The sequence below is a fragment of the Neocloeon triangulifer genome, unplaced genomic scaffold (assembly GCF_031216515.1).
Source record: "Neocloeon triangulifer isolate White Clay Creek 2 clone unplaced genomic scaffold, ASM3121651v1 ptg000012l, whole genome shotgun sequence".
Classification (NCBI taxonomy): Eukaryota; Metazoa; Arthropoda; class Insecta; order Ephemeroptera; family Baetidae; genus Neocloeon; species Neocloeon triangulifer.
The window spans coordinates 5,519,520-5,547,080 of NW_026775554.1; the positions used below are offsets into that span (position 1 = coordinate 5,519,520).

A 27,561-nucleotide genomic window follows, 5' to 3' on the forward strand; every position below is an offset into this window, starting at 1 on the left:
AATCGTAATATTTTAGTAATTGCATTAAATATCGATATAGAGCAAATCAATCAAGGAGGACTTCATACTTTAATTTACAAATGAAAATAACACACAATAATAAAGGTGCAATATTATCTTGATAATCTCTTCGTAACAACTAGAGGCGAGTGGTTTTCATCACTTCCCATAGAGCGTCGAAGTCGCAAAATTTTCTCACCATTGTGGTCTAATTGTAAATGTAAGATTTACAAGAGAGCGAAACATTTCTCGCTCAGTCAAGTGTAGACTGTCGAAAGTTAATAGCGAATCTCATCATTACCATCGCACACATGTCAAAGGAGGAAACGCAGGTTGGCCACCGAGTGCAACCGCATCCAACAGACAAAGCGCAGACACTTATTTAATAATTCCACTTCCTTGTGCAAATATATAACACGGCCAAGAAAAGGAGATGACGCTCAAAGAAAGTTCTCACTCTCACCGCAATCCATATTTTATAAATTCGCCGCAGATATTTTTATTTTCAGTTCACCGAGAGTGCACGTATGATGAATATGAACGATTTACTTATTCTGCGGTGCGGTGCGCGCACTCGGCGTAGATTTCACTGCGAGCATTTTTTGGCAGATGATTTCAAAGAGATGATAAATAAAACTTGATTTTAATGAGATGATTGCCTCATGCTGCACACCTACACGCATCACGTCCGAGTACTTTTTGGCATCTTTTGTGGCGCTTTATCGTCACTTCAATCGTTGTTTTAATTCTTGGCTTGGAATAAGAAGGAAGCTTAAATATTGCAATTTAAATGTGGCATTACGACCTGCAATTCAAATGAACCGGGTTTAAAAAAAGTCCAAAACAATTTCACTTTCAGCAACTGCCGTTATTCACCTCAAAATTTGTTATGAAATTTTTGAGTAAATTGTTAAATATGCACACAAAAATGAAGCCGATCTTAAAAATTAGGTTGGTATTATGTATACTTGCAAGTCAGGTATAGGTGTATATTATATAGCGATTTTTAAAAACTTGCCCAATATAATACGTATATAAAAGGACAAAATGGTTATATAGAGAAACTATAATTTTGAATGTGTATATAGATGTATTCAGTTATGGGCAGCAATTGTCTTTGTGATAAGTAACTAACATAATATAAGTATCTAATTAATGAGCATTTTTTGAAATTTAAAAGAAACCAGAGGTCCTGGCTGGATTTTCATCACACGCAAGGGAATAATTTCTAAATTTATTTTTTTTTTACCGCAGGCTCTGATAATTATAGTCTCAAAAATCAAACACACTGAAAGTTGCGAAGTCCATCAACATTTTAAATATAATCACTCCACATGCACAAAACGACTTTCTAAGCAATCATATTTAGTTTTCCGAGTGAATCTCAATTAATCCTAAAAAGGCAGAGACGACCTTGGTTCCTTTTAAAGGAGCAAATCGAATGTAATCTCCGGTAATTTCTTATCCATATACTTCCGAAAACACACATTTCATTCAACAATGGGGAGAAAGGAAATTTCTTGAGGCGCTTCTAATTTCATTATTCATGCTTGCGAGTAGCCGATGATTAAGCATCGCATCAAACAAACGCTGTGGCCGACCGTGGGAGTCTGGAAAGATGAACACCTACACATTTTAATGATTTGAAAATCCAATAACAAGGGACCTCATTGTAAGGATAACCAGCCCGGGCTAAATGCAAAAGTTTTTACGCCAGAGAAAGCAGCTAAAATCGTGGCAAAAAAAAGTGTCGTCTCATCTCGAGCAAAAAACGAACCAGAGCTGCTAATTACGCACTCATTTATACGGCATTTTGTTTTCAGTCGAGCACAATGCACTCTACTGCTTCCGAGTGCTGAGCAAAAAAAATTAGGAACTGCTCCCAGGTATGTCCGGGAAAACCAACGGTTGAAAGTGGCCTGCCAAGTACCGAGAGAGTATACTTTGTTGTAATTGCAAACAGTGCAGATCACCTCAAGTCTGCACGGCAAACTCTCTTTTCGCACTTGAAAATCTTTTGAATGCCCACTTGTCCTTCGAGTGTCAAATATAATTGTCGGCAGAAATATTTGCTCAACTTTCATTTTCGACTTTTGTCACGATCAGCTGCTAAATATGGAGATCCTCAACATCAAAAAGCATTAAAAGCTAAACAAAAATATTAAGGATTAAAAATTATAAAGGACTTTTAATGTCAATACATTTACATAATTCACTAAATCGTAGTAATTTAAATAATTTTTAAAATTCCATGATTAGCTTTCAGTAATAAATTAAAAGTGATTATGCATTAAAAATTTCAATTTCAATTAGTAAAATTTCAATTTTCAATGCATCTATTTTTTTAAATTTCATATTTGTAAATGATTCTTCTTATTGCTTCTTATCTGGTAGTAATTTTAGTAACATTATTATAAACGAGAAAATTATTATAGTATGTAATCGATACATATTAATGTGAAACTAAAATCTAAATGCTTTTGAGGTGAATCAGAGCGAATTGCGGTGAATTCATTTCCTTTTAAAAAACTGCAATGCAATTTTGCAGTTGCTTGTCTCGAGTGTAATCAGACCAAATAAATCTTCTTGCCGCCTGAGGAGTGCGATACCTGAGAAAATTCATCTTGTTGGAGAAAGGAAGAGCGATATAAAACACCGACATTACGATTTAATTATATGAACCGGCCGGCTATTAATTTTTTGCAGACGGTCATCAGACTGAGTTGCTCCAGCATAAAGGTGATGCTATTTGCTTTTTAAGAGAAAACTACTTAACTCCGAGTGATCTTTTTTTTTTTAAATTTTATGAGGAAGAGTTATTACACAATTTGTGTTCATGTGCATAGCGTACAACGAGGAAACAAAATTTTGCTCTCTTTATTTGAGAGACGCCAAATTGGAACGAATCCACTGACGTATTCAGCTCATATTTTATTATTCCAAAGAGGTGCAATCATAGATATATCACACACCAAAGAGAAAATATTATAATAAGCCACCCGCACTTCACTTGAATTTGACAGTATAAAAGAGGCTGATAGTTGTGAGAAGCCGGCATTTATGGATGAGAATATTTGACTAAGCGTGTATAGCCGACAATAATAATAATAAGAAGAAGAAAATATAAATCATTTAAATTAGCAGAGCATATTAGTAGCTCCTTATGCTTTTTTTGGAAAAAATTGCAGAAATCGCAGAAATATCACTTATTTATTTATTGATATTCAACTTTATTGCCCAAAGTCATTAGAGCTTTGGGCTATTTTAGCCTTGATTAATTATCCCCGTCGCAAATTACTATTTACATTCTCCTTTTCACGAGATGAATGCACGGAGGAAATTGCTTGTCAGATGTCAGAGTGATTTTTTGCCACCAAGGGAGAAATTGCAACGAAGCCTGCGGGCCCGAGTGTCATTCCTTCCGATTCACTTGCACTTTCACGAGACGGCAGATGCTTCTATCTCGGCGCATTTATTTCAAAGCAATTGATGGTTGCACACATTAATCCGGTAGTTGTTTATCATTTCCTTGCGGATTAAATTTATAGTTTCAGGGGGGATTGAAAATTTTTAAATCGCCGACAGAGCTGGGTGCGCCGAGAGAGCAGCCAACGTGTCAATCGCGAAAAGTGATTGTGTGGCCACTCATCCGACGATACGCTATGCTTATGGGAGGAACACAACAAAACGCTCTCAATCTCAATTAAAATCTCTTTCCAGCAGCTGGCCAGATTGCATGGCAAAAACCAACTTAGGCTCTCGAGAGTCACATTTTCTCTTTGCATCTTCACCTCGGCAAAAAATTAAAATGCACATCAAGGTTTACTTACAACGAGAGTGAAATTTTTTATTGATCTCCTTTATTATGTATTTTTCCTTGTGATGAACTTCAGCTATTTATTTTCCTAAAGCTGTTTGATATTTTATTTTTCATGTCTGCTCTTTGTCATCTTTCATCAGGTACATGCAGAACTTTATTATAATTATATGTACTTCAATAAAGAGAGACTGAAATAATAAAATGATTCGACTCAATTTTTAGTGTATTATTTTTTGTGGTACAAGTTCCAAAATTTCAATTTTCAATAATTTATTGTAAACTGCTCGGCTTAAAAATCAACTAACACACAGCACAAACTAAATGAACGAGGTTTTGAAAAACTACCATAAGATATCAAATTTGAAGAATTTTGACTAACAAGTTATTAAAAATTTGATTGTATTGCTAGAAAAATAAATTAATAATAATAATTCACAAACCTTGATACAGAAATAAAGCGGTAAAAACAGACTGTAAAATCATATAGCACTCAGTTTTCCACTCGTGATACCCTGGAGTAAAATTCTCACCGAATATGATGATGGCAAATGGCAAAAAATTATGCTCTCTCGACGCGCTGCAAATTTCGGTTTTCTAACCCGGAGCACGAAATTCGTGCCGGTGTTTTGCATTTTAAAGAATGCAGCGTGTTTTTGCGACCGCGCATTTCATCTAATGATGCCGCTCGCAAGTGATACTTGAGATGAGAGGCGGGGAGCCTAACCCAACTCTCGCGACCGTTCTTTCACTAACCCTGAACCTGAGAGGGCGCAGGGAAAGTTACGAGGAAGAAAGAAAGATCGAGAGTCTTGAACCTCTGCATATGCAAATCTCCGCGTCCAGTAGTGTGGAATAACACACCGCGCGTGGGAAACATGAAGGGGAATGATACAAACAAATAATATAGCAAACTCGTGCAGATTTTTCCTTCCGTTGAATTTTTATAGCTCCTTTATATTGTTTATTTTTAACAGTGCGTACTAATAGTATAATCAAAGTAAATTTTTGAAATTATTTTACTTGAATAATTGCTTAATTTTTAATGTCAAAAATTAATAGTGTGTGTTTGCATATTTAAATTTTTTCTTTTGTTTTGTTAATTTTGATGTTTTAAGAAACAAAACAAAAATGATATCTTAAGCTAATTTACAATAAAATTAAAGCGCTCTTTAAATCCAATTTTAAATTAATCTAGTGTACTATTACTATAGAAATATTTATTTTGTAATTATTGCGGTTCATTGATCTAGTCTCTAGAATTTAGAAAATAAATGAAGAAAAGGTTGGAATTTTCAGTTGAAGTTGTGTTATCAGCCTTGGCACTGGTATAAGTTCAACTCGGAAATCATCATTAAAAAAATATTTTTTGTTTTAATTAATAAAAAATTAACTTCATAAAATCTTTTCCCTTCATTGAAAAAATTACCACCAATGCAGATTAAAATTTATGCTGAAATCTGAAGCTAAATTTTTATTCTGAATCTTAAATGTTCCTTCAAAAACTGTCAAATTGAATGGACAACCGCGACGAATCAACTTAAATTTATAGACGAACAAAAAAAGAATTCTTGCTTCTTGTAGTGACAATAGGACAATTTTAATTGGTTTTCCATTTTTTTATTCAACTTGAACTCTAAGGAGAAAGTTCAGATAAAGAGATAGTATGAATGCCTTCGTGGTCCGGTGTTGGGTGCAGTAATTTTCGCATAAATCATGCCTTAAAGTGGTGCATTTTGGCACAGGACGATCGGTTAGAGGACGAGCTGCCAATATTTGACGATGCATTATTTTTCCCTGTGCGATAGGCACACCTTGAACTTGCTTATTGACCACTGAAGTCACGTTTCGTGCTGCAGTCCGCGGGGAGAGTTATTTTATTGACAATGGACAATAACGCGCGCCGACGGAAAGTGAGTGGCGCGTCGTGAGAATCGAGGTCCATCTGCGGCCCTTCACTTTGGCCGGCCAAATCGGCGGCCGGACGGACGCCTCTGCATGGCAGGTGCTTGGCCGACGCTGCAAAGAAAGATAAAACCTCCTTCTTTCTTTGTGCGAGAGAAATGTTGATAATGAACTGGCTCCTCCTAGTCCACTGCCAGGGTGCACTAACGCGATCGGTCTATTCCACCAAGAGAGCGCATAACTTTTTTCAATCCATTCTTCAAACGCTGCCACCATGAAAAAAATGCGAGTGCACCAGACCTGTACATATAAAAGCAGAGGGGCCTTGGCGGACCAATGCAGTTTTGGTCTTGGAGCGCACCGTGATGGCTCACATTTTGCGCATTGTAAGTTAAATACATTTTTTTTATTTTACTTCATGAATTAAATTCAAATTTTATTTTATTCACATAAAAATTTTCAAGTTATTTAGAAATAAAATTTAATTTTTTGTGTTATGAATATATTAATTTTTAATTTTATTTCAACTCATTAAAGATTCGGTTTTCAAACTATAGGGTTAAGGAAATTTTTTGGAAAATTCTAAAAAATTTTATTTAAAAAAAAATATAAGTTTACGGTTAGAGTTAATTGAATTAAATTGCATAATATCTTTATTTAAATAAGATTGGATTGTCTAGTTTTTTTGGGCATTTTACATAATTTTGTATTAAATGATTATATTTTAGGGCTGATTAAATTAAAAATTTAAAAAAAAGTAGGAAACCTTAGCTGCGTGATTTATATAAACCATTTTATATCTATTCTCCATTTAACAAATTTTTGCAAAAAATTTTGACTGTTCTCTCTTTTTGCTCTCAATGCAGGTTTTGTTGTGCGCCCTCGCGCTCCTGCTTTCTTCGAAAGGCACCAAGGCAGGAGGTGGCGGCGGCGGCAGGTAAATTGACATCCATTTAACAAATTTCTCTCTCGTTTGTTATTTTTTTTCTACTCAAAAGTGAGAGGACTCGGGCGCTTGACAATTAATTGTCTTTTTCCTCTCCGCAGTCACAAAAAGTACATCATTCACGTGCCGTTGAAAGTAAAGGTGCACCATCACACGCGCACCATCTACAAGCACATCTATCACGATGACGAGGGCCACGGTGGTGGAGGTCACGGAGGCGGCGGTCATGACGCAGCGCCAGTTTATCAGATAATCTCAGAAGGTTATGGAGACTCTGGCGCCCATGGAGGCGGCCATGGTGGCGGTCACGGCGGCGGCCATGGAGGCGGTCACGGTGGTGGTCATGGAGGCTACGGAGGTGGCCACGGAGGAGGCTATGGAGGCGGACACGGCGGTGGCCACGATAGTGGAAAAGGTGAGCCAATGTTTGTTAAATATATTTTTTAATAATTTTTTTAAATATTTTTTAAAGGAATTTACGCACTTGTTCAACTTGCTGGCGCTGGAGGACACGGAGGCCATGGTGGTGGCGGTCATGGTGGTCATGGAGGTGGCGGTCATGGAGGTCATGGTGGCGGCGGAAAGGTCGTAACTTCCTTTGACTCATACGGACACATCCTCGGCGCCGGCTACTCTGGCAACCATGGTGGAGGCTACAGTGCGTCGGCAGGTCACTCTGATGGTGGACATGGAGGAGGTCACTCAGGTGGAGGTCACGATGCTGGGCACTCTGGTGGTGGACACGATGCTGGTCATTCTGGAGATGCCGGACACTCTTCTGGAGGCGACCATGGCGGCTACTCTTATGATGTCGGCGGCCACGGAGGCGGCGGGGGCAGCGGAGGACACTCTGGAGGCGGCTACGACTACGCTTCTCACGGAGGCAGCTCTGGAGGCGGATACGATCTAGGTTCTCACGGAGGTCAGTCCGGAGGCGGAGGTCATGGCTACGATTTTGGCGGAGGTCACTCTTCTGGAGGAGACGCTGGAGGCCACGGAGGTGGCCACTCCTCTGGGGGTGGAGGCCACGGAATCGACCTTGGCTCTTATGGCGGAGGACACTCGGCAGGCGGTGATGTAGGTTCCTACGGAGGCGGCCACGCAACGTCCGGAGGCGGAGGCCACGGAGCCAGCGTCGACCTAGGTTCTTACGGAGGCGGCCACTCTTCGGGAGGTGGAGGTCATGGAATCGATCTTGGTTCTTACGGTGGTTCTTCCGGAGGCGGCGGACATGGAGGCGGCGCTGACCTAGGTTCCTACGGAGGCGGTCACTCCTCTGGGGGCGGCGGCGGTCACGATTCGTACGGAGGAGGACAAGGCTTCAGTTCCAGTGGACATGGAGGTGGCAATGACATTGGTTCCTACGGAGGCAGCGAAGGCGGCCACGACCAAGGAGGCCACAGCAGCTACGCTTCCTCCTCCTACGCTTCATACGACAGCAATTGTAGCCACAAGCATCACTGAAAAAATGACTGTTTCTTATTTTTAAGGTATGAAAGTGAGAGTGTCCCTCGGGGTGAATATTTTTGTGGATCAAAAAGACCATATTTTAATATATTTTTATATTTCAAATTATTCATGTATCTCCTAAATTGTTCACCCTAATAATGTTTGGTACGCCACTAGTCTGACTGACAATCGTTTTGCTCATCACAGCGTTAATGTGTTTTGTAAATATAAATACGTCCAGCGTTTTGTACTCTCTCAGACCTCCTTTAATTAATTCTATTTTTTATATCCTGTTTGTAATAAAATGAAACTTGTAAAAGTACTGCTCCTCTCTCATTTGATTCTATTGCACCTGGAAGAAACCACATAGCCTATAGATTTGCAGCGCAACAACCGTAAATTGAAAATGATCCTTTTATATTGATCATCTCCTAGTGTTGAATTTCCACTCGACTGGCTTTATTCATAAAGCATTAGAATGTTTGCGTCTGAATTAACCATTTTCTCCAAGTGTAAAAATCAGACGAGAAAAGAAAAGGCCTGCTTTCGTATTTTTTAAAATGCTTTAAAATGAATTAAAGAAAGTGCCTTCAGAGGAATTTTTTCTGTCGTTGAAATTCGCAGTGAAAGGATTTTTCGGTGCATACGGAGCACACAATGCTTGTCTTTTTGTCGACAAGGAAATTTCCTAGCACAATGGACCACTTAAGCTGTGAGAGATGAGTGAAAGGTCAGCGGCCACATGTGCATTAATATATTTGCGTGAATGAGAAAAGAGCGTCAGAGCCATTTATTAAATGAATTTCTTCCGCGTGAGTTCTTCATTTCAAAACTTGAGTGTCGAGACGTGTTATTTAAAAGCGATCAAATCAAAAATTTATATCTGGCCGTGGTACGTGCGTGCTTGAGAGAGGCGAGAGGAGAAAATTACTTTTTCACTTTGGATTTTATAACAGCAGGCGTGATGAACTTATCACACTCAAAAAGATTAAGAGCGTACGTATGTGTTTGCTTTCCCTGTTGGGCAGGGTTGCCTCTGCAGTTGAAAAGAAAGTTTTGAGAACCGATTCTTCATTAATCTGACATGCAATTTGGCCGAATCCATTAATTTTAAAAACTGAAACGCGATACATAAAATGATATAAATATTTTATATATCTTAATTTTTAATTATTATTTTTGTAAACAAGGCAAAATTTTCGCAAAAAATATTAAATTTTTTCCAATTCGCGTCGCTTACTCGCTCCATTTAATCTCCGATTCAATCGATTCAGCAACGCGTGAACTATTTTTCAGCATCAATAAATGCCTACAAAAAATTCTGGGCAAATCTAGATATTTTAAAAATCTACATCTTGTTTATCAGTGTAAATCATATATGATTAAAAAATTGAAATGAATATGATATATTTTTTCGTTCAACTGAAAATTATTTATTTATTAAGCAAGTTTGAAAAAAAATTTTGAAGACAAATCAATTTAATAAAATTAACTAGTTTTATTATAGTTCTATAGAAATTAAAATTGAATATTTTTCGTCAACAAAAACAATCATTTTTATTAAAAAAGATCACATCAGCGGTTTAAATCATACAACAATAATCATTGTTTGACAAGAGGGAGGTGAGAATCGTATTTGTACAGAACTTGAGGAATGAAATTCAGTCTAACTCTAGCGCCGGTGGTCATGGCCGCCTTCGTGCCCTCCACCGCCGCCCCCATGTCCGCCGCCTCCATGCCCGCCTCCTCCGCCGCCTCCACCACCTCCGTGGCCTTTCTTCTTGTGGTGGATATAAACGGTTTTGGTGTGGGTGTGCTTCTTCACAAAGTACGGGACGTGAATCTTGATGTGAACACTGAAAATAATTTTTACATCAGCAACCAAACGTAATACAAATATAATTTAAAATTTCTGAAAATGAATTAATAAAAAAACAAACATCTGGAAAATTACTCACTGATCTTTCTTGCCTCCACCCCCAGCTTCACTGAGTGTAATAGCTATAGCTGCAAGCAGCAACACAGCAAGCTGTAAAATTGAAGAGAGAGAAATGCATTAAAAAATAGTTAAAATCAGAAATTACACTAAATGAGACGTTTATAAAATGAAATAAAATAGTATTCATAGTATTGCACATGTTGGAATTTCATCTTCAATTTAAATGTTTTACTTAAAAAAATGAACAACAAAAAATTTGAAAACGAATATAAATTTTAAATAAAAAAATTTAAAATTTTTTTATATTCCTTCTTTACTGAGAAAAAAGCTGCACTCAAAACTGGTATATGATGTAGAGCTATGTAAATTGCAGTCAAAGGAAATTACAATTAAGTTATATTTTATTTAAATTATTTATCTGCAAAAAATTGATTCAAATAATTTTACTCTACCCGTTATTTTAGTTTTTATTACTTACCAGTGTCTTCGTAGACATTCTGGAGAGCTGTGCGTCGTTCGACGAAAAATGAAGCGAAGTGCATCGACTGTCAAAAATGCACTACCCTTTTATACGAGCCCGCCTCGGAGTAGTGGAGAGCCTTTTCTATATAACGTTGATTTATTCACTCGAGTGCCGCGCACTCGATCCCCACTATATCTAATTGTCAAGGACGAGCGACCATTGGCGAGGTGGATGAAAAAGAAAAGTGACAAAAAACAATGAGTGCCATGCGAAATGCACTCTATCTCTTTTTCGTACGAATCGGCCGGCCGGGTAATAGAGCGCGGCGATCGCACATTTGACGCACGCCACAAATCGAGATCACTTTCCCGAACAATGAGCATCTCTCTCATTGTTGTGCGCCAAACTGCTTGGCCAATCCAGCTGCTCCCGAGGCGTGTGTCAGGTGGGTGACCGCACTAAAAATTCACACGCCTTTGTCGCACCTTGTTGCAACTGCTGCAGATTGAAAAAACGGAGACTTATGAAATGGAGAGTGCAACTAATCTGGGTTAGGTAACGCAGATGTTGGTCCACAAGAGAGCGTTGAAACGAATTAAATTATAGTGATGCGAGTCATTAGCAAAACGACAAACTGAATATTATATTTTAGTTGTGTTTCTGGAAAATAAAAAAATTATATATATTGTGTTCCTTTTAGTCTTAAAAGTAAATCATGATTGTTATCATACCAATTTATCTGTTTGTTTCTAAATTTTGCTCAATTAATGCTAATCTAATTCGTTTGTTTGCAACTTTGAAGCAAAATTCAATACACGCGCGTTTAATGAAATTAAATATAGCATATAAATAAAATATTTTTTTATTATATATAATAAATGAAATAATAAACATAAATTGTATTTAATTCTAATTAAATATTAGATAATTATTTTACTGTATAAACTGCCATAAACATTTAATGGATATAAATTTTACTGTAGTGCAGTAGATAATTAATTAGCATTAGGAATTTTTTATTTTATTAGTTTTAACCTTTTTTTTCAATATGTTTGTGATATCTAGTGACAGCTTGCGGTATGCTGTGAATGGGCTGCACTGGTGCACCAGCAAGCACTATTTTCGCTTCTTTGCTTTTACAAGAGAAAGGTAGCCCGCAGCTTGAAGAAAAGGAAATTTGCGTTGCGGTGTTTATTTTTTTACTTTACTATAAAGAACATTATGTCACCTCAACAGCCAAGTCTATTGTGTATTATTTGAGGTTTAACGAACTCAGAGAAAGGGAGGTTTGGAAAAAATTGTTATTTTTATTCCCCCTTTGTTTTTGACTGAAAAATTTTCCTTTGGATGTTTATTCCCGTTTATTCTAAAAAATGTTTAGCAAGAAAAAATTCAGAGGTAAAATTTTTCTATGAAATATTTTATTAAGAACAGAGTTGAAATATAAATAATAAGAATGAAAACTTGAACAATAGTGCAAAATCACATTATTTGTTGTTCAGTGTTTCATCTCAACACATAGAAGCAGGCGAGCAGGGTGAGACCAATGGCGGAGGGCACGGCCAGGACAACCACTAGTCACCTGCGCCAACTGTGGTGGTCCTTGTGGCTGTAACTGTCCGCGTGCGCCGTGTGGTGGTTCCACGAGTTGCTGTCTGAACCGTCGTACCCTGACGAGTCCTCGTGCTTGTCCTCGTGATGGAACGATTTGTGTCCGTCGCCCGAATCGTCACTTTCGTGGTGGTGGTGCTCAGGGTGGTGGTGATTGTCCTCGAGGCTCATCCCGAAGTGGTAATGATGATAATGATGATGGCCATCGTCATCCCCAGAGTGACCTCCGCCGTTTTCTTCAGAGGATCCGTGATGGTCCTCACCTGACCCTGAATGTCCGCCTCCACCACCAGAATGACCCCCGCCATCATGGTGGTGACCAGAGTCACCTCCACCCCCATAGTGGTGACCTCCTGAGCCATCTCCGCCTTCATGGTGATGACCTCCGCCCCCATAGTGGTGATGACCTTCAGAGCCCCCACCGCCATGATGGTGTCCTCCTGACCCACTTCCTGAGCTTCCACCTGAACCTCCGTGTCCTCCGCTGCCGTGACCTCCCGAACCGCCTCCGCCGCCCCCAGATGAGTGACTTTGGTCTGAGTTGTGTGAATGGTGAAAATTGTAGTGGTGACCACCGTGGGTCACTTTGGGCTCTTCTTTGTCCCAGACGTGCTTGTAAATGGTGTGCAAGTGGTGGATAACTTTAACTTTGTACGGTACATGGATTATGATTTTCTTCCTGAAAAATGTGAATTTGATAAAAAAAAAAATTATAACCAATAAGTGGCAAATTGTAAATGAAAAATTAGTACATAATATTTTGTATTTTATTTTCAGCAATAACTATAGGCAAATTTTAAATTACTTTCAATAAAAAAAAAAAAAAAAAAAAAAAAATGGAAAAAAAATGGAAAAAATTGGAAAAAATATTACATTTCAAAGAATACACTTTTATATAATGAAATAATTTTTTTGTATTTTTTTAAATCAAAAGAAAATGATAATTGTTAAAAATAAATTATTAACTTACTTTTTTCCTGACACGGAAACGATGCAAACAAGTAATATTGGAACCTAAAACAAAACAAAATAATATAATAATATTAATAATATATAATATTATATTATTACTGTTCATTGGGTGAAAAACAGATCTGATACAAGTTTCTTAATTAAAATAGCTTTGTTCCATATAAGTTCTGGTGATAAAATGAAAAAAAGCTTATAGATGGTTATAAAAAAAACTAGTTCAGTCACATAATTCTGAGTTAAAAGTAATATATATGAAAAAAAAACTGTTTTGATTAAAATTATATTAATGTAAAATATTAAAAAAAAATTATATATAAAAAATAAAACTCGTGTAGCACGTTTGAGAATTTTACACACGAACACAATCACTGCACACAGGAGCCATCACAACGTTTTACATGAAAATGCAGAGCATCTTGAACTCACCAGGAGCACTAATCGCATTTTGTCGCCGACTGAAAGGCCGCAAGGTGTAGCCGAGTACTTTATAGACCACTCGACTTAGTACCACCGTGGACCATTGGACGTGTCTCTGGTCGTGTACAGGAAAAGATTCATCTGGATTACGCTTGAATAGGCCTCTCCTCGCACGTTGTTTTCTTGTCAATAATCGGCGACTGATGCAATTTGGTCCGCGGCGGAGCGCGCCAAATTTCACTCGTCCGTCCACTCTGATAAATTTGTAAAAAATTGATTTGTTCCTTGAATTGCACGCGCCACTTTCTGACACTGTGAACTTGACTGATCAATTTTCATTACTTGACCTGCAAAATCACTGTTCTTGAATTTTCTAAAAATTTGATAGACAAGCGAGTTGAACCAAATTCGATGGGCCTTTAATATTTGTTTCTGCTTAACCATTCCAAAGTTTCACTGGGTGCGAAGTTCTTCCTTTTGATTCCGCTCCAAATCGTACAATAATGAACAATTACTTGCGGCGGTAAAAGTAAATTCTTTTTGTTCAACGCTGCACTTGCGAAAATCTTTTGAGTAAATATGACAATTTAAATTTTCTTTGTACATTTTAGGTTCATTGAACGTTTCCTCAATCACCGCTTGACGAGATATGTGTGCATGGCAAATTTTACCATTGACAAAAAGCTTACCATAAATAATTCAGAGATTGAATGATGAAACAGCGCGGCTTCTCTGAGCAGCGCAATCAATAAGGTTTTTCTGATAACAAAAAGCAATGAAAGCAAAAGCTGGATACTTTCCATTCAATATTTTATCGTTTTGACATTAATTACATCTAATTGCATGGCAATTTTTTGCGCTGTGTTATATTTTATGAATGAGCAAATTTAAATGTAATCGTAAGCATGAAAAAAAATTTAAAATTATTTAGTAAAATTAAACAAGTTTCATTTTTATCAACAAAGAAAAATTGTAGAATCATGGCAAGTTAATTAATTTTCTGGGATTCTACAGGGTTTTGTTAGTGTTAATGGAAAAGCACAGAAAATATCACAATACAATAACAAAACAAGGAGTAAAATTGATTCTTGACTTTTTCATCAGCTAAATTATTTTATATCTTACATAAATTGAATAAATGTTTTACAAAATAAAAATTTTATATTTTGTTTTGTTTTGCAGAAACAAAGTTTCAGAAAAATAAAGACATTTTTTTTCTTAGTGTATTTATTCAGATGAAAATACGCAATTCTAATGACGGGTATAAACGATACACAATGAGCAATTTTATTAAATCTATTGACATTGCAAAAATATTAAACTTTTTACTATTTGCAATTTTTGCGCATATCATATCAATTTTCAATACACATTTAAGTTCATTTTTTTTTAAGTGCACGTAATATAATATTTGCAGAAACCATCAATTATTTCAATCCTTGGTCGAAAATTATATATTTTTATTTTGTTTTTATTTTTCAAGCCAGAGCGCATGCAACCAATTAATTAAACCCACTTAAATAAATTTCGCGTTGCTCCGAATCTCGTTCGCGCGCTCGCCATAGTGAAAGGTTAACGATTCCTCGCTAAGGATTCCCAAACATTCATCATTTACAATAGAGGAAAGGGAAAAGTCACTTACTTTCTATCAAGAAAAGAAGACGAAATTTGTTTGCCTCTCCTGTCACGTACATGACCAGCCAATAGAACTTATTTTAACACGGCGTTTGGTGATCTTGAAAAGATTCCAAAAGAGACGCGCGCGCTCTCCGAGAAAAAGTTCCACTCGAGTGACCAGAGAAATGCAGAGCACCTTGGTCACGATTTTCATATATTCAAATTAATGAGCTCTGAAAATTTATCTGTCATTGCCAAGAGAAGTTATATTCCAACAAACATGCACTCAAGATTTTGCCAAATAAAATAATTATTATATTTCAACGTTCTTGAAAATTGTTAATTGTCTTCATAATTTTTCTTTAATTTTCAATAAAATATTTCATTTGCCAAATTAATGTCTCACAAATTAATTTTCTGCATTCAAAAATAATTTCAATAAATTTTTATATTATTACGCAAAAACTAAACTTATTTTAATTTTAAAAAATAAAAAGCTTTTAATCCCATTACAAATAATTCAAGCAACTGTCAAAGGTTGTTTTGTTTATGAAAAGTGAATTCTAAATATTTTATTACAATTTTTACTTGAAAAGATGTCGTTCTATAATTATGAGAATCAAAATTAATTTTTGCTAGATCGACAGTCTTAAGGAGCCAAAGTGCAAAATTGAGATTGTGTCGTCATTGCCCCCCATGGCATATTAGTGAGCGTGTAACCCCATGAACCGTAGCTGTGTGGTGATAAACATTGACCCCGGTGAGGTCAACTGTTCATATTTGTAATCCACCGTTGCCAAGTCGATTGAGAAATTAAAAATCAACAGCAATGAGAAGAAAAAAAACACAAAAATAATAAAATGCAAAAATTTTCCTTGCTTGAATTTATTGTTTGAATATAATGATAGGTAAATCAAAGTATTGCCCCTATCAATATAATGTATATACGTTACGTATGTATAACTTACTAAACAGACTACTATTTGCAAGTAACGAAAAATAAAAATTTAAATTTTTTCAAAAAATATTTTAATTATTCAGCTTATAAAAAAAAAAATATAATTTTTTATAAATAAAATATGTAATAAAAAAAATTTATGTTTGTTTAAAACTTTTTAAATTTTAGACATTAAACTAAAAATGTTTAATAATTATTTATGATAAAAAAATTCTTAATTTTTATTTTATATTCCTCATTCAGTTCGATGACGCGGTTGACCCACCGTGCTATTGGCAACCCTGCATGCAGTCTCACATTGTAAACACGCCGGAGTGCAGCGAAGACAAGAAGCGGCGGATTGACTCAATCAGTCGACTCCAATCTGTCCGATAATATTTGCTCTAGTTTCCTCGCAGCAGGATGGTCGTGTGCTCCATCATCGTCCGCAGGCTCGGCGCAAACAGCGTCCGGAAACTCGGCGTCGGACACATTTTGGGCCGCAGCTCGGCGCTCCGTGTTCGCGGGGTCACCTCCACCCCGGTCAAATTCGCAGGTACGTGACCTTGTGGTCAAAACTCTTCGAGTTTGAATGAAAACCCTGGTTTAATTTCGCAGAGAGGAAGTACACGGACAAACACGAATGGGTGCAGGTGGACGGAAAGATCGGCACCATCGGCATCACAAATTACGCCCAGGTGAGATGGCAGGAAAAAACAACAAAATTTTATTGGAATATTACGTAAGGACCGATTTATTTTATTATTTTTCTCTCTCAGGACGCCCTTGGTGACGTTGTCTATGCACAATTGCCGGATCCCGGACAGGAATTCTCACAAATGGGTTGGTATTATTTTGACAAAGTTTGAAATTCCAAAAAAAAAATTAATTTGTCATTTATAAATTTCACAAATTTAAAGACAATTTTAAAGCTTCCGCATCAAAAATAAATATTAAAAAAAGGCCCATTTGACAGTTCAAAGTAAGTTCTCTTCTATTGTGCAATTTGAAAGCTTTGAGAAGAACCATTCGAAGATTCCAAAATTTCTAGCGAGTTGAAATGTATCAACACAATAATAGTCTTTTTAATGTTTTTAATTTTAGCAAGTACGCAAGTGTACTAATTTTATCAGGCATAAAGCCAGGTTGCAGCTGAAAAAATTATCAAATCTAAATTCAGAAAGCCTAATCTTATCTTAAAGAGTACACAAAATCATTGTGGTCCATTGAAAAAGATTGCATTTTTGTGGTTTTACAATTTTACAATTCAAAGTTCACTATTTTTAAGCCCGTAATTTTTCATTGTTTAAAATTACCAACTCTTTACCAAAAAGTTTCTTGTCAGCAAGATTATTGAAAAGCAAACAGAATCGCCAAAGAAGACTCAAACTTAACTTATGAAAAATTTATTCCAATTAATTTTAATTTTAATTTGAAGTAAAAATTTAAAATCTTTTTCATTTATTCAATGAAAATATTTTCCTATTGTATATTTTAAGGTAAATCTTCAATAATTTGTTGGTAAAATTACAGACGAGTGTGGTGCCCTTGAGAGTGTGAAGGCGGCCAGCGAGTTGTACTGCCCCGTGTCAGGCAAAGTGGTTGCCAAAAACACCGAAGTAGAGGAAACCCCAGGCCTTATCAACAAATCGTGCTATGAGAAAGGTCAATATTTTGCTTCATTGCCCGCCCATAACTCTTTGTTAGGCAAAGAGCAGCACTTTTATGCCGTGCAAGTTGCATAACTGACAACGAGGCTTTGAAAGCTTTAGTTGCTGGAGTTCTTTGTTTGATTCATTGAGGACAGAGCCATCTCTCTAATTAAACTTTGTTTTTTTTCGTACACCAATAAGTTTATATTTAATTTTGCTTTAATTCTTGATAAAAATAAAATCAATTCTCTATTGAAATAAATTTGAATTTATTTCAAAACTTTGATTTTTGAAATTTTTATGCATCAATTTTGATGCCATCTCTGTGCATTTATTGATAATTACTCTCTTTATTTTATTGAAGGTTTCAATATCTAATGTGCAATTCAATTTTATTTACAGGTTGGCTGTTCAAATTGGAGTTGAGCAAGTTGCACGAACTGGACGGCCTGATGGACGAGGCTCAGTACGAAAAGTTTCTGAAGACTGATGATCACTAGTGCCTCTCCGCCGTCCTCCTGATTCCGATTGCTGGGCCTCCGACTCGTTTTCATGCATCAAAACCGCCCCCTGATCGAGTAGCAATCCAGTTGTTAGAGTTCCTCAGTCAAACACATTGATTTTAGTCGTCGTGCGAGAACATTCTGTGATAGGCAGCCAGCAACGTGAGTGTCATTTTTGTTACCTGTTGCATTTTTTTTGTTTCACCGACAGTGGGGTTGAATTTAATAAATATGATCAAGTCGTTGATTTTGAACAATTAACACGAGTCTTCTTACATTATGAAAAACGGTGTAAAGTACATTTTTTATTAATCGATGGCAAAGGCCAAGGGTAACGTCGAACTTTTGAGTGTCTGGTGATGCCCATGTGGTGTTGACATGACTGCTGCAAACTCATTGACCTCGGTGGTGTGCAGGATGCTGAAAATTGCATAACTTATTTTATCACCTAATAAAAAGTTTCTAGAAGTTTGAACCAATAATTTTAATTCTTAAATTAATTATTTTATCAAAAATAAAAAATTATTTCTACTAATATATTTTAAATTATGTTTTCACTTCAAATTGTTATTAAATTTTGTTACTTAAATTGTTTATTAAATTAGCATATATTATTTGCGAGTTTGAAATTTCCATGTGGTGCCCAAACCGGATTAGGTCGTCATGGATAAATTTGCACTTCCATTTCTCTAGCAACTGTTCCCACAGACGTCATCGAGGAAAACAAGAAATTTTCCATTCACAAAAAGTCCAAGCACAAGTAACAAGTCATGATCACCACATCCTGTACATCAAATTTGTCGCTATTGTCGTTATAAATTATCAGTCGTCCTTTAAAGAAACTTTAAATGAGTGTTTGGTTCGTGAAAACTAAGAAAAATAATGGCTTTTTTTTATTTTTGAGTTATTTTAGGTTTTAAACTTTTATTAAATTTGACCGCTTGAATTAAATAATGCTGAGTCGATGTGTGAAGAGTCTGCGATGACGTCACTCATCAGCAGACGTAGTTTGCTGCATTATTATTTGCCAAGTAGTTTCGCGAAAATTAAAAAGAAGTAATAACTGCAGAGTGCAGACTTGCGTCAGAAGATGATAAAAAGAAAAGAGTTGTTAAACTTGCTTTGTAATTCAATTTTCTTCTCCTTGCCGTCCCCAGCTGCCAAAATCGAAAAATTATCCGGATATTACCCTCTCTGGAGAGGATAATATCCGGATAAAATTCAGTTTTGGCAACTGGGGGTGTAGCAATATTTTATTATATTTTATTTTTTCCAATTTTTCAGTGGTGGAAATTTTATATTAAACAGAAAAATTATTGCCGAATATGCCAAAATATTTTAAAGCACGCTTTAATTTTATGGAGGGCAAATCGCCCTTCCTCTCCAGAAGCATTCCAGGAATCCGTTTAATGAAATATTTCCGCGGCCATAAAGCGACTTGCATAGGCACGATGGCGTGAAAAACTCCGCAGTTGCATAGGAAGTACTTACAATACACGCGCTGTAGATGAATAGGAAACATCGCTGACCTATTTAAATTGATCTCAACTATCTCAACTTATTGTTTCGTGAATGGGAAACGAGAACTAATAGAATTAATAACAAACATTTCTTCACTTCTACTGAGGAACTAAAAAATGGAAGCAGCATTTTTCTTTAATTATTTTTACATAGCGTATTATGAATAATATTGTTTAAAGATCATTGATCGATGTATTCCATAGTTAATATTTATTATACACTTGTTTAAGTTTTATTTTTGTTTTTAAATTTATAAAAACCCTTCAAAAATACAAAATAATACAATTAAAAACTGTGATCTACATTTATAAAGAAAAGCACAAACATCTAATTGTAAAAGGCTATAATCACACACTTAAAATTATTTTTGGCACACGATTAGCTGCGGTTGGTGAATATTTGAATAGTTATTTGCGGTTATTTGTAAGATCAATTTTTGTACTATTTGTTGTCAAAAATTTTTCACAGCTCATGAATTATGGCTGCAGCCCGCAGCCGAAACATGCAGAGCAGGATATTGTTTTTTCTTAAACAATAAAAACTCACAAAATCCCACCGAGGAAAAGCCGAATTTTAAATTCAAATCACCATAAGTAAAAATATTATATTGCAAAATTAATTTTCAAATTTGTCTTTTGCTTTTAATTAAATAAATATTAGAATCTATAACTTATACTTTTATAAAGAAAATGCAGTCTGTTGCCGGTTGTTTAAAATATTGACCATAATAACGTTTTAAATAATGCTCTTGTTTTTCTAGAGATTAATGGAATAAAAAATCTTCTTATATTGCAGGCATAAAAATATACTTTTTGAAGCTGTTTACTATATGCCTCAATTTCAGGATCAATTTGTACTGTTTATTAAGAGAACTACCAATTTAAAGTGCATAATAATCCTTTCATACCTATTCATTTGATAATCTCAAAAATATTACGCAACGAACTATTTTGGTAACAAAGTTAACCGCGGTAGATAGTGAATTTCTGGGAACTGCGCGTCAAAGACGGAAATAATGTAGGTTAGACGCGAGATTTGGGCAAACGAGTGAGAAGTGAGACTCGGTGGCGCGGCGCAGCTGCACCAGTGAGCGCGCCGAGTCGCGGATGGCGCGAGCCAAAAGCATAAAAGGCCTGCGCAAGCATATCGAGCGTTTCAGTGGCTCAGTGGCCAAGTCGCACTGCCAGTCCCTCCGAGTCCTCCGACGCACGCAGACATGGGTGGCCCCGAGCAGCAAGTGTTCCACCCGAACGCGAACATCGTCCGCAAGGCGCACTGTTCCTCGATGGAACAGTATCGCCAGATGCACGCCCGTTCCCTGGAACGGCCCGACGAGTTCTGGGGCGAAATCGCCGAGCAGTTCCACTGGGAGGCGCCTGTCAAGAGCAATTTCTTCAGCTACAACTTTGACATCAACAAGGGGCCCATCTCAATCAAGTGGATGGAGGAGGCTTCCACCAACATTTGCTTCAACCTGCTCGACGTGAACATTCAGAAGGGCCTGGGAGACAAGGTGGCGTTTTACTGGTGAGTTGAAAATAAATTTTAATTTTAAGAAGAAGACAAAAGTACAATTTTTAATGCAATTGAAAGTGAGTAATAAAATCTCAACTTCAATATTTTGTTAAATTTAGGTAATATTTTTTAGAAGAAAAACAATACAAAAGCATAAAAATTGTTTGGAATTACCGATAAAGTCGCATGAAATATTTGCAGAAATGGGTAAATTTGCTGTCATTCCAGATTCCGCGTTCCGATTTATTTGCATTCACAAGGCAAGAAGGAAATGACAGTGTTTAATTTTATTACGCACGTCACACTGCCTATTGATGTGCATTACTGTCAACAAATAATAATTACCTCAAGAAGAGATAGAAAAATTTCAAACAAAAATTAACACAGGAAAGTTAGTTTTATTTGATCACATAAGCTTTTCAACTTTTGAACTTTGTAAAATAAGAAAATATTAACTTATTGTTTGATAAAACTTTTGTCCTTGCTTAATTTTTATGTTTCACAATATGCATTGTTTTTTAAGAGGAGATATTTTTATTTAATCTCAATGGTCCTTGCCTTCTTTTCATTCTTGGCATTCTTTAAGTATAAATCAAAAATTAAAAATATTTAAATCTATACTGCAAGATGTTTGGTTGAATAAAAATTAGATTGTGGTTTAAAAAATTGACATTTGTATTTGGCAAAATTATTGAAACTTAATTATGAAATCTACTATGCACTTATTATAAAAACCAAATTAAGGTTTTTGCTGTTTTGAATTTAATATTTTAGCGAGAAGGATCGTGATTTGCATTTTCTTTGCCATTCTCTCTTCTGTCTTGTACCGAGCATAAATTTTCGCTCACGCTGACAAGAGAGACCCCCAGCAATCTTCAAAGCTTATGTTTTTTGCTTTCGAGTGAATGTAAAAAGCCCAGAATAATTTGTCAGGCGAAGTAGGAATAAGAAAGAAAAAGGAATAAGGCCGTGGTGGCGCAGCTTCTGGCTTGAATGGGAGCGAAATGGATAATATCGATTTTAGATGCTGACCCACCTACGTCAGCGCACTGCTGACTGCAAAAAGGTCACGGGGGTTGCCAGCATCTGCGTGGGTGCTGGTGGTTTCCTGTGCTTCCGATTTGGATTTTTTTTTTCATGAACCTTTTCAACGTAAATTTTTCTTTCAAAATTTGAACAAATAAAAAAACCTATATTTATTTATTTAATATTATATTTATGTTTAATTTAAGTTGTGTTAGTCGACTGTGGGGAAGGGAAACAATTGCTTGTAGTGTAGGAAATGTACTTCGCAAGGCGAGTGTCATGCAAGCGATTTGCCTTGAAAGTGCTTTACTTATCGCGCCCAATCATACCCACTGTTCAAATGTGGAAAGTCGTCGCTCGTTCATTAGTTTGATTCCGTGATCTTAACTGCCTTGATTATTGCAGTTCCCTTTTTCTTGTCCACCAACTTTTATTTACCTTCCGTTCTATTCTCAAAGCCAAATGTAAAAGTCCACCAGAGGTTTAACACAAAATTTAAGTAAAAAATAAATTTATTTTGTGGAATCGTTTTTTTTTTGTTATTGTTGGGCAAAATTTGTTTTCCAACTTTTTTTTACTCCGCAGTGTTTTGTTTGATCCGTGTTTGATCAATAGTTCTGACGCACAGGCACAAATCAAAATCCATAAATATGAACTATAACCTTTGAAAAAATAGAGATAAATATTAAAAAAGCTATATTTTTTTTATTAGATAGATTAAAAAATAAAAATCTATCCGACACGCCGCCGCAAATTCCCACGTGGTTATTTCTATTTCACGCGATATAAGGGTAAACAAAGTTGACAATTCCAACGCGTCGTCGACATCAGACGCAAAGTAAGACAATATTTCATTGTGACGCTGCATTGATACTGTAAGGGGATTTCCCACTCGGGATCGATGTTGGCTGCAGCAAATTAAGTGTGCTGTTCCCCTCTCTGATTGTTGTCGCGAATGTTTGTTTGTTCTTTGCATTAAGCGTAACAATTTGCACATCAGAGTGAAATTGGAAGGAAATGGGCCATTAAAGCTCTGGGCTCTGAAAGGGTTTTGAAAGGTGCGGTATAAATAACTAAAAAGACGATTCTCGCTAATTTTCAAAGGTCTTTTTAGATAATTCATTTCAATTCAAATTGCAGTCAGTAGAACTTCAATTTGAATTTCAATAATAATCAATAAAAAGAAAATTTATTTTATTAATTTTAAAGTTGCACAGAATTATAATTTTATTTTTTAATGATTCGCCATAAAGAATTTTTTCAATTATATTTTCAGGGAGGGAAACGATCCTGAAGACTACACTAGGGTCACCTACAAGAAGTTGTTGGAACATGTTTGCAAGTTCGCAAATGTGCTCAAATCGCACGGCGTCGAAAAAGGCGACCGCGTGGCCATTTACATGCCGATGGTGTTGGAATTGGTGGTCACCATGCTCGCCTGTTCCAGAATCGGCGCCGTCCACTCGATAGTGGTGAGTACTCATTACCCTTATAATTTACAATGCGCATTAACTTGCGTCTCATGGTTGCAACTGTTGAACTTTCAGATCACCAAGTTCAAATGATGAAAAGTTATCTTGTTTAACTAGGGTCTAACGATTAAATTTTTACAGTTTGGTGGGTTCTCTGCCGATTCCTTGGCTGAAAGAATGCACGATTGCAGGGCGAAAATTTTAGTCACTGCTGACGGCGTCTGGAGAGGCGACAAATTGCTTCATTTGAAGGAAATCTGCGACACAGGTAATTTATATTTAAAAATTTAAATTTTATAAAAAAAGTCAGTCATAAATTTTAAAATAAAAATCTATTACAATGAATTAATTTTTTTTTATATGTGTTTGATTATAAAATTTTAGCTCTTGACAAATGCTCGAAAATCGGCCACAACGTTGAAAAATGCATCGTGGTGTCTCACCTGACCAGATTGAGCAACGCGCACACACAGAAAACGCCAGGCATGAAACCACCCGTCCACAAAACGCCATTCACGCCAGGACGCGACCTGTGGTGGGACGACGAGATGAAGGGTGCCTCGAACTTCTGCTACCCCACCTGGGTCGATGCTGAAGACCCCCTTTTCATGCTTTACACCAGGTAATTATTTTTTGAATGAAGACGATTCCAAAAACTGATAATGAAACGCAAAAAAAGTGGGTCGACGGGAAAGCCCAAAGGTGTTCTGCACACAACCGCAGGCTATCTGCTTTATGCTGCAACGACCTTCAAATACGTCTTCGACTACCACCCTGGTGACACGTACTGGTGCACTGCCGACATTGGTTGGATCACTGGACACACCTACGTGGTTTACGGACCACTTGCCAATGGTGCTACTTCAGTCATGGTAAAATTTTAATTTTTAATTTTTTTATTTGAAATAATTTTATGTTTCACAGTTTGAAGGAACTCCCTTCTACCCCCACAATGGCCGTTACTGGGAGGTGATTGAAAAGTACAAGATCAACCTCTTTTACACTGCACCAACCGCTATCAGGGCCCTGATGAAGTTCGGAGACGAACCTGTCAAAAAGTAATTTTCTAAATAAAAATAGTGTCTTATTTAATCATTAAAGAGAATTTGAAATAATTTAACTTAAACCAACTGATTATATAATTAATATTTTAATTTGCTATTTTATATATTTTTAGATTCAACATGTCTTCATTGCGAGTGCTTGGTTCTGTTGGTGAGCCCATCAATCCTGAGGCCTGGCTTTGGTATTACCGCTTGGTAGGACAAAACAAGTGCTCCATTGTTGACACTTTCTGGCAAACGGAAACTGGAGGGCACGTCCTCACACCTCTGCCCGGGTGCACTCCGATGAAACCTGGATCTGCTGTGAGTCTCTTTTATGACAGATTTTTTTTTATTTAATCAGGCACTCTTCAACTGCAAAAAATCCTTTTGTGGTAAAGAACACTTTAATAAGTAAAGCCCCTTGCGGCATCTCAATTAGGCAACGAGCCAAGCACAGAGGCTTTGCGGGTTGCATTCAGCAGTGAGGCAGGGGCGCTTGACATTCCTTTGTACTTTCAAAACGTTTCTTTGATGATGTGCTGAGAAAGGTCAAGGCTTCTGGAGCACTTGAGATATATATTTTTAACTTTTCAGACATTCCCATTCTTCGGAGTTCAACCCGAGTTGCTGGACGAAAATGGAAAAATCATCAGGGGCCCTGGCGAGGGCTACCTGGTCTTCAGCAAACCCTGGCCAGGAATGATGCGCACCCTTTTCGGCAACCACGACCGTTTCGAAACCACTTACTTCAAAAAGTTCCCTGGCTACTATTGCACTGGAGATGGTACTTATAAATAATTTTTTCCTTTTCATTTATTTATTGTGGTTGGAATTTTTGTAACTTTTTATATCAGAAATACTTTCATTGAGTTTTTAAGTTTTTTAAAAATTTTAATGAATTTATAAATTTAAAAAAAAATATATTATTTAAGGTGCAAGGAGAGATGAAGAGGGCTATCTCTGGGTTACTGGTCGCATGGACGACATGCTCAATGTTTCTGGACACTTGCTTAGCACTGCCGAAGTTGAGTCTGCACTGGTCGAGCATCCTGACGTTGCCGAGGCTGCCGTCGTTTCCCACCCCCACGCAGTAAAGGGCGAGTGCCTTTACTGCTTCATCACTCCCAACGAAGGAGTTCACTTCTCCACCACTCTTGTTGCAGAACTGAGGAAAAAAGGTTTTTTAACTTTTTTTAATTTAATTCTTTGTTTGTAACATGAAAATTTGTACTTTTAGTTCGAGAGAAAATTGGCCCATTTGCCTCACCCGAGGTGGTCCAGCACGCCCCTGGCTTGCCCAAGACTAGGTCAGGCAAGATCATGCGCAGAGTGTTGAGGAAAGTTGCCTTGAATGACCGAGATGTAGGCGACACCTCCACTTTGGCGGACGAAGGCATTGTTGAGGCCCTTTTCAGCAACAGACCTCCAGAGGCATCAAAATTGCTGAAGGCTTGCTAAATATTTTGCCAAATCGCTGTTCAAATCCAAATCTCATTGCCTGCTGGCAGGGTGTTAATCTCATTTAAATTTTAAGTGCTATATTTTATTTCAGAGAAGTTTCAGTTTATGCAGGCATATAACAACAAACAAGATTTATTTTTAGCGTACAATGAAAATTAATGCAGACAATATTTTGTGATGTTTGGTCTAGAGAACGAAACGGCCATAACTTAAGATTATTAAATTATAAATAATGTTGTCTAGAGTGGAGCTCAGCTGTGAGAGTAATGTTGCATTTAGTTCTAAGTTTATGGTTGAGGTGAAAGATGGTATGTTAAAATTACGGAGCAAAAATATGTTAAATAATCATATAAATGTATTTGGTAATAGTTGGCTGAAAAATATATAATCATGTTGTATAAATGTTGAAATGTAGCCAAACGACCAAAATGTTACAAGCATTTAATCGCACTTTATTCATATACATATCAGCGTCTGATTGATGCTAGATAGCTACCAAATTTATTTTTGACCACCTATTTATCTGATAAGTAGTTTGATAAGTTAATGGCAGCTTTCGTTGCGGTGATAAAATTGAAAAGATATTTTTTGGGGATCATTCTGGTTGCAATATAAATACGTTTAGGCAAATTTTAATTATTATACTGCTTATGAAAAATATTCTAATTAAACTATGAATTGTTCCATTTTAACAGCAGACCATTCTATTCAGAATTGTTGATTGCACACACCATGTTAATGTACGCACAACCTCAAGAACCTAATATTTTTTTTTTTAGAGGCTATAATTTTTAGGAAAAAGTAAAGAATAACAAAAGTCTGTTAAAACGACTACTATTTTGAATGTTATTTTACGTGTACTGGTACATTCTCTTGCATGGCTGTTTGATCAAAGTTGTCTAAATATGAAAAGGAAATCCACCACCGCAGCCAGAGCTGTGTTATCTATGATGAAAAATAAAAAAAAAATGCAATGCAAAATACATTGAAGTGAATATGGAAAAATGCGTCTTATTTAAAATTCAATCTGTATATTTAAATAAATATTATATCATAAAACAAAAAATCCTTTAAAGTAGCATTAAACACTTTGGACTACAAAAATTTTAACTTGTGTATTAAAAGTTTTAAAATTATTTTAAAATACATTACTTACACGCTACATGGTACTCTAACGACGTTACAAATATGTAAAAAGCTAGCAGACTAAGCGTTCTATTAAAAAGGAATGATTCAAAATAAAATTTACAACAAAAACTTATATTCTACACGATTCCACGTTTTTAATGTTT

The 27,561-nt window shown here is 36.4% G+C and overlaps 5 protein-coding genes across 6 annotated transcripts; 3 read left to right on the forward strand and 2 right to left on the reverse strand.

Annotated features, from left to right (window-relative positions):
- The first annotated feature begins 5,774 nt into the window (after positions 1–5,774).
- On the forward strand, positions 5,775–8,439 carry LOC132197968 (uncharacterized). Its single transcript, XM_059621607.1, has 4 exons — positions 5,775–6,108; positions 6,589–6,659; positions 6,770–7,083; positions 7,141–8,439. Exons 1-4 carry the CDS (start codon positions 6,088–6,090, stop codon positions 8,130–8,132), a joined length of 1,398 nt encoding a protein of 465 aa, XP_059477590.1. The 5' UTR covers positions 5,775–6,087; the 3' UTR covers positions 8,133–8,439.
- Positions 8,440–9,604: 1,165 nt separating this feature from the next.
- Positions 9,605–10,636, reverse strand: LOC132197502 (uncharacterized). The gene is made up of 3 exons (XM_059620833.1): positions 10,535–10,636; positions 10,076–10,146; positions 9,605–9,973 (listed from the first exon to the last, which is right to left on the reverse strand). Exons 1-3 carry the CDS (start codon positions 10,550–10,552, stop codon positions 9,790–9,792), a joined length of 273 nt encoding a protein of 90 aa, XP_059476816.1. The 5' UTR covers positions 10,553–10,636; the 3' UTR covers positions 9,605–9,789.
- Positions 10,637–11,960: 1,324 nt separating this feature from the next.
- Positions 11,961–13,951, reverse strand: LOC132197367 (uncharacterized). 2 transcript variants are annotated; one of them, XM_059620617.1, is made up of 3 exons: positions 13,529–13,951; positions 13,101–13,144; positions 11,961–12,809 (listed from the first exon to the last, which is right to left on the reverse strand). In XM_059620617.1, the coding sequence occupies exons 1-3, from the start codon at positions 13,544–13,546 to the stop codon at positions 12,098–12,100; spliced, it is 774 nt and encodes a 257-aa protein (XP_059476600.1). In that variant the 5' UTR covers positions 13,547–13,951; the 3' UTR covers positions 11,961–12,097. The 2 variants fall into 2 exon arrangements, with proteins under 2 accessions (XP_059476600.1, XP_059476599.1); XM_059620616.1 differs by having other exon boundaries at positions 13,464–13,545.
- A 2,433-nt stretch (positions 13,952–16,384) lies between these two features.
- Positions 16,385–18,489, forward strand: LOC132196847 (glycine cleavage system H protein, mitochondrial). Its single transcript, XM_059619762.1, has 5 exons — positions 16,385–16,629; positions 16,692–16,771; positions 16,853–16,916; positions 17,607–17,738; positions 18,128–18,489. Exons 1-5 carry the CDS (start codon positions 16,497–16,499, stop codon positions 18,223–18,225), a joined length of 507 nt encoding a protein of 168 aa, XP_059475745.1. The 5' UTR covers positions 16,385–16,496; the 3' UTR covers positions 18,226–18,489.
- A 2,144-nt stretch (positions 18,490–20,633) lies between these two features.
- On the forward strand, positions 20,634–27,295 carry LOC132196548 (acetyl-coenzyme A synthetase). The gene is made up of 10 exons (XM_059619286.1): positions 20,634–21,276; positions 23,567–23,762; positions 23,904–24,030; positions 24,147–24,384; positions 24,442–24,634; positions 24,687–24,820; positions 24,940–25,129; positions 25,403–25,592; positions 25,741–25,986; positions 26,046–27,295. The coding sequence occupies exons 1-10, from the start codon at positions 20,966–20,968 to the stop codon at positions 26,264–26,266; spliced, it is 2,046 nt and encodes a 681-aa protein (XP_059475269.1). The 5' UTR covers positions 20,634–20,965; the 3' UTR covers positions 26,267–27,295.
- Positions 27,296–27,561: the final 266 nt, after the last annotated feature.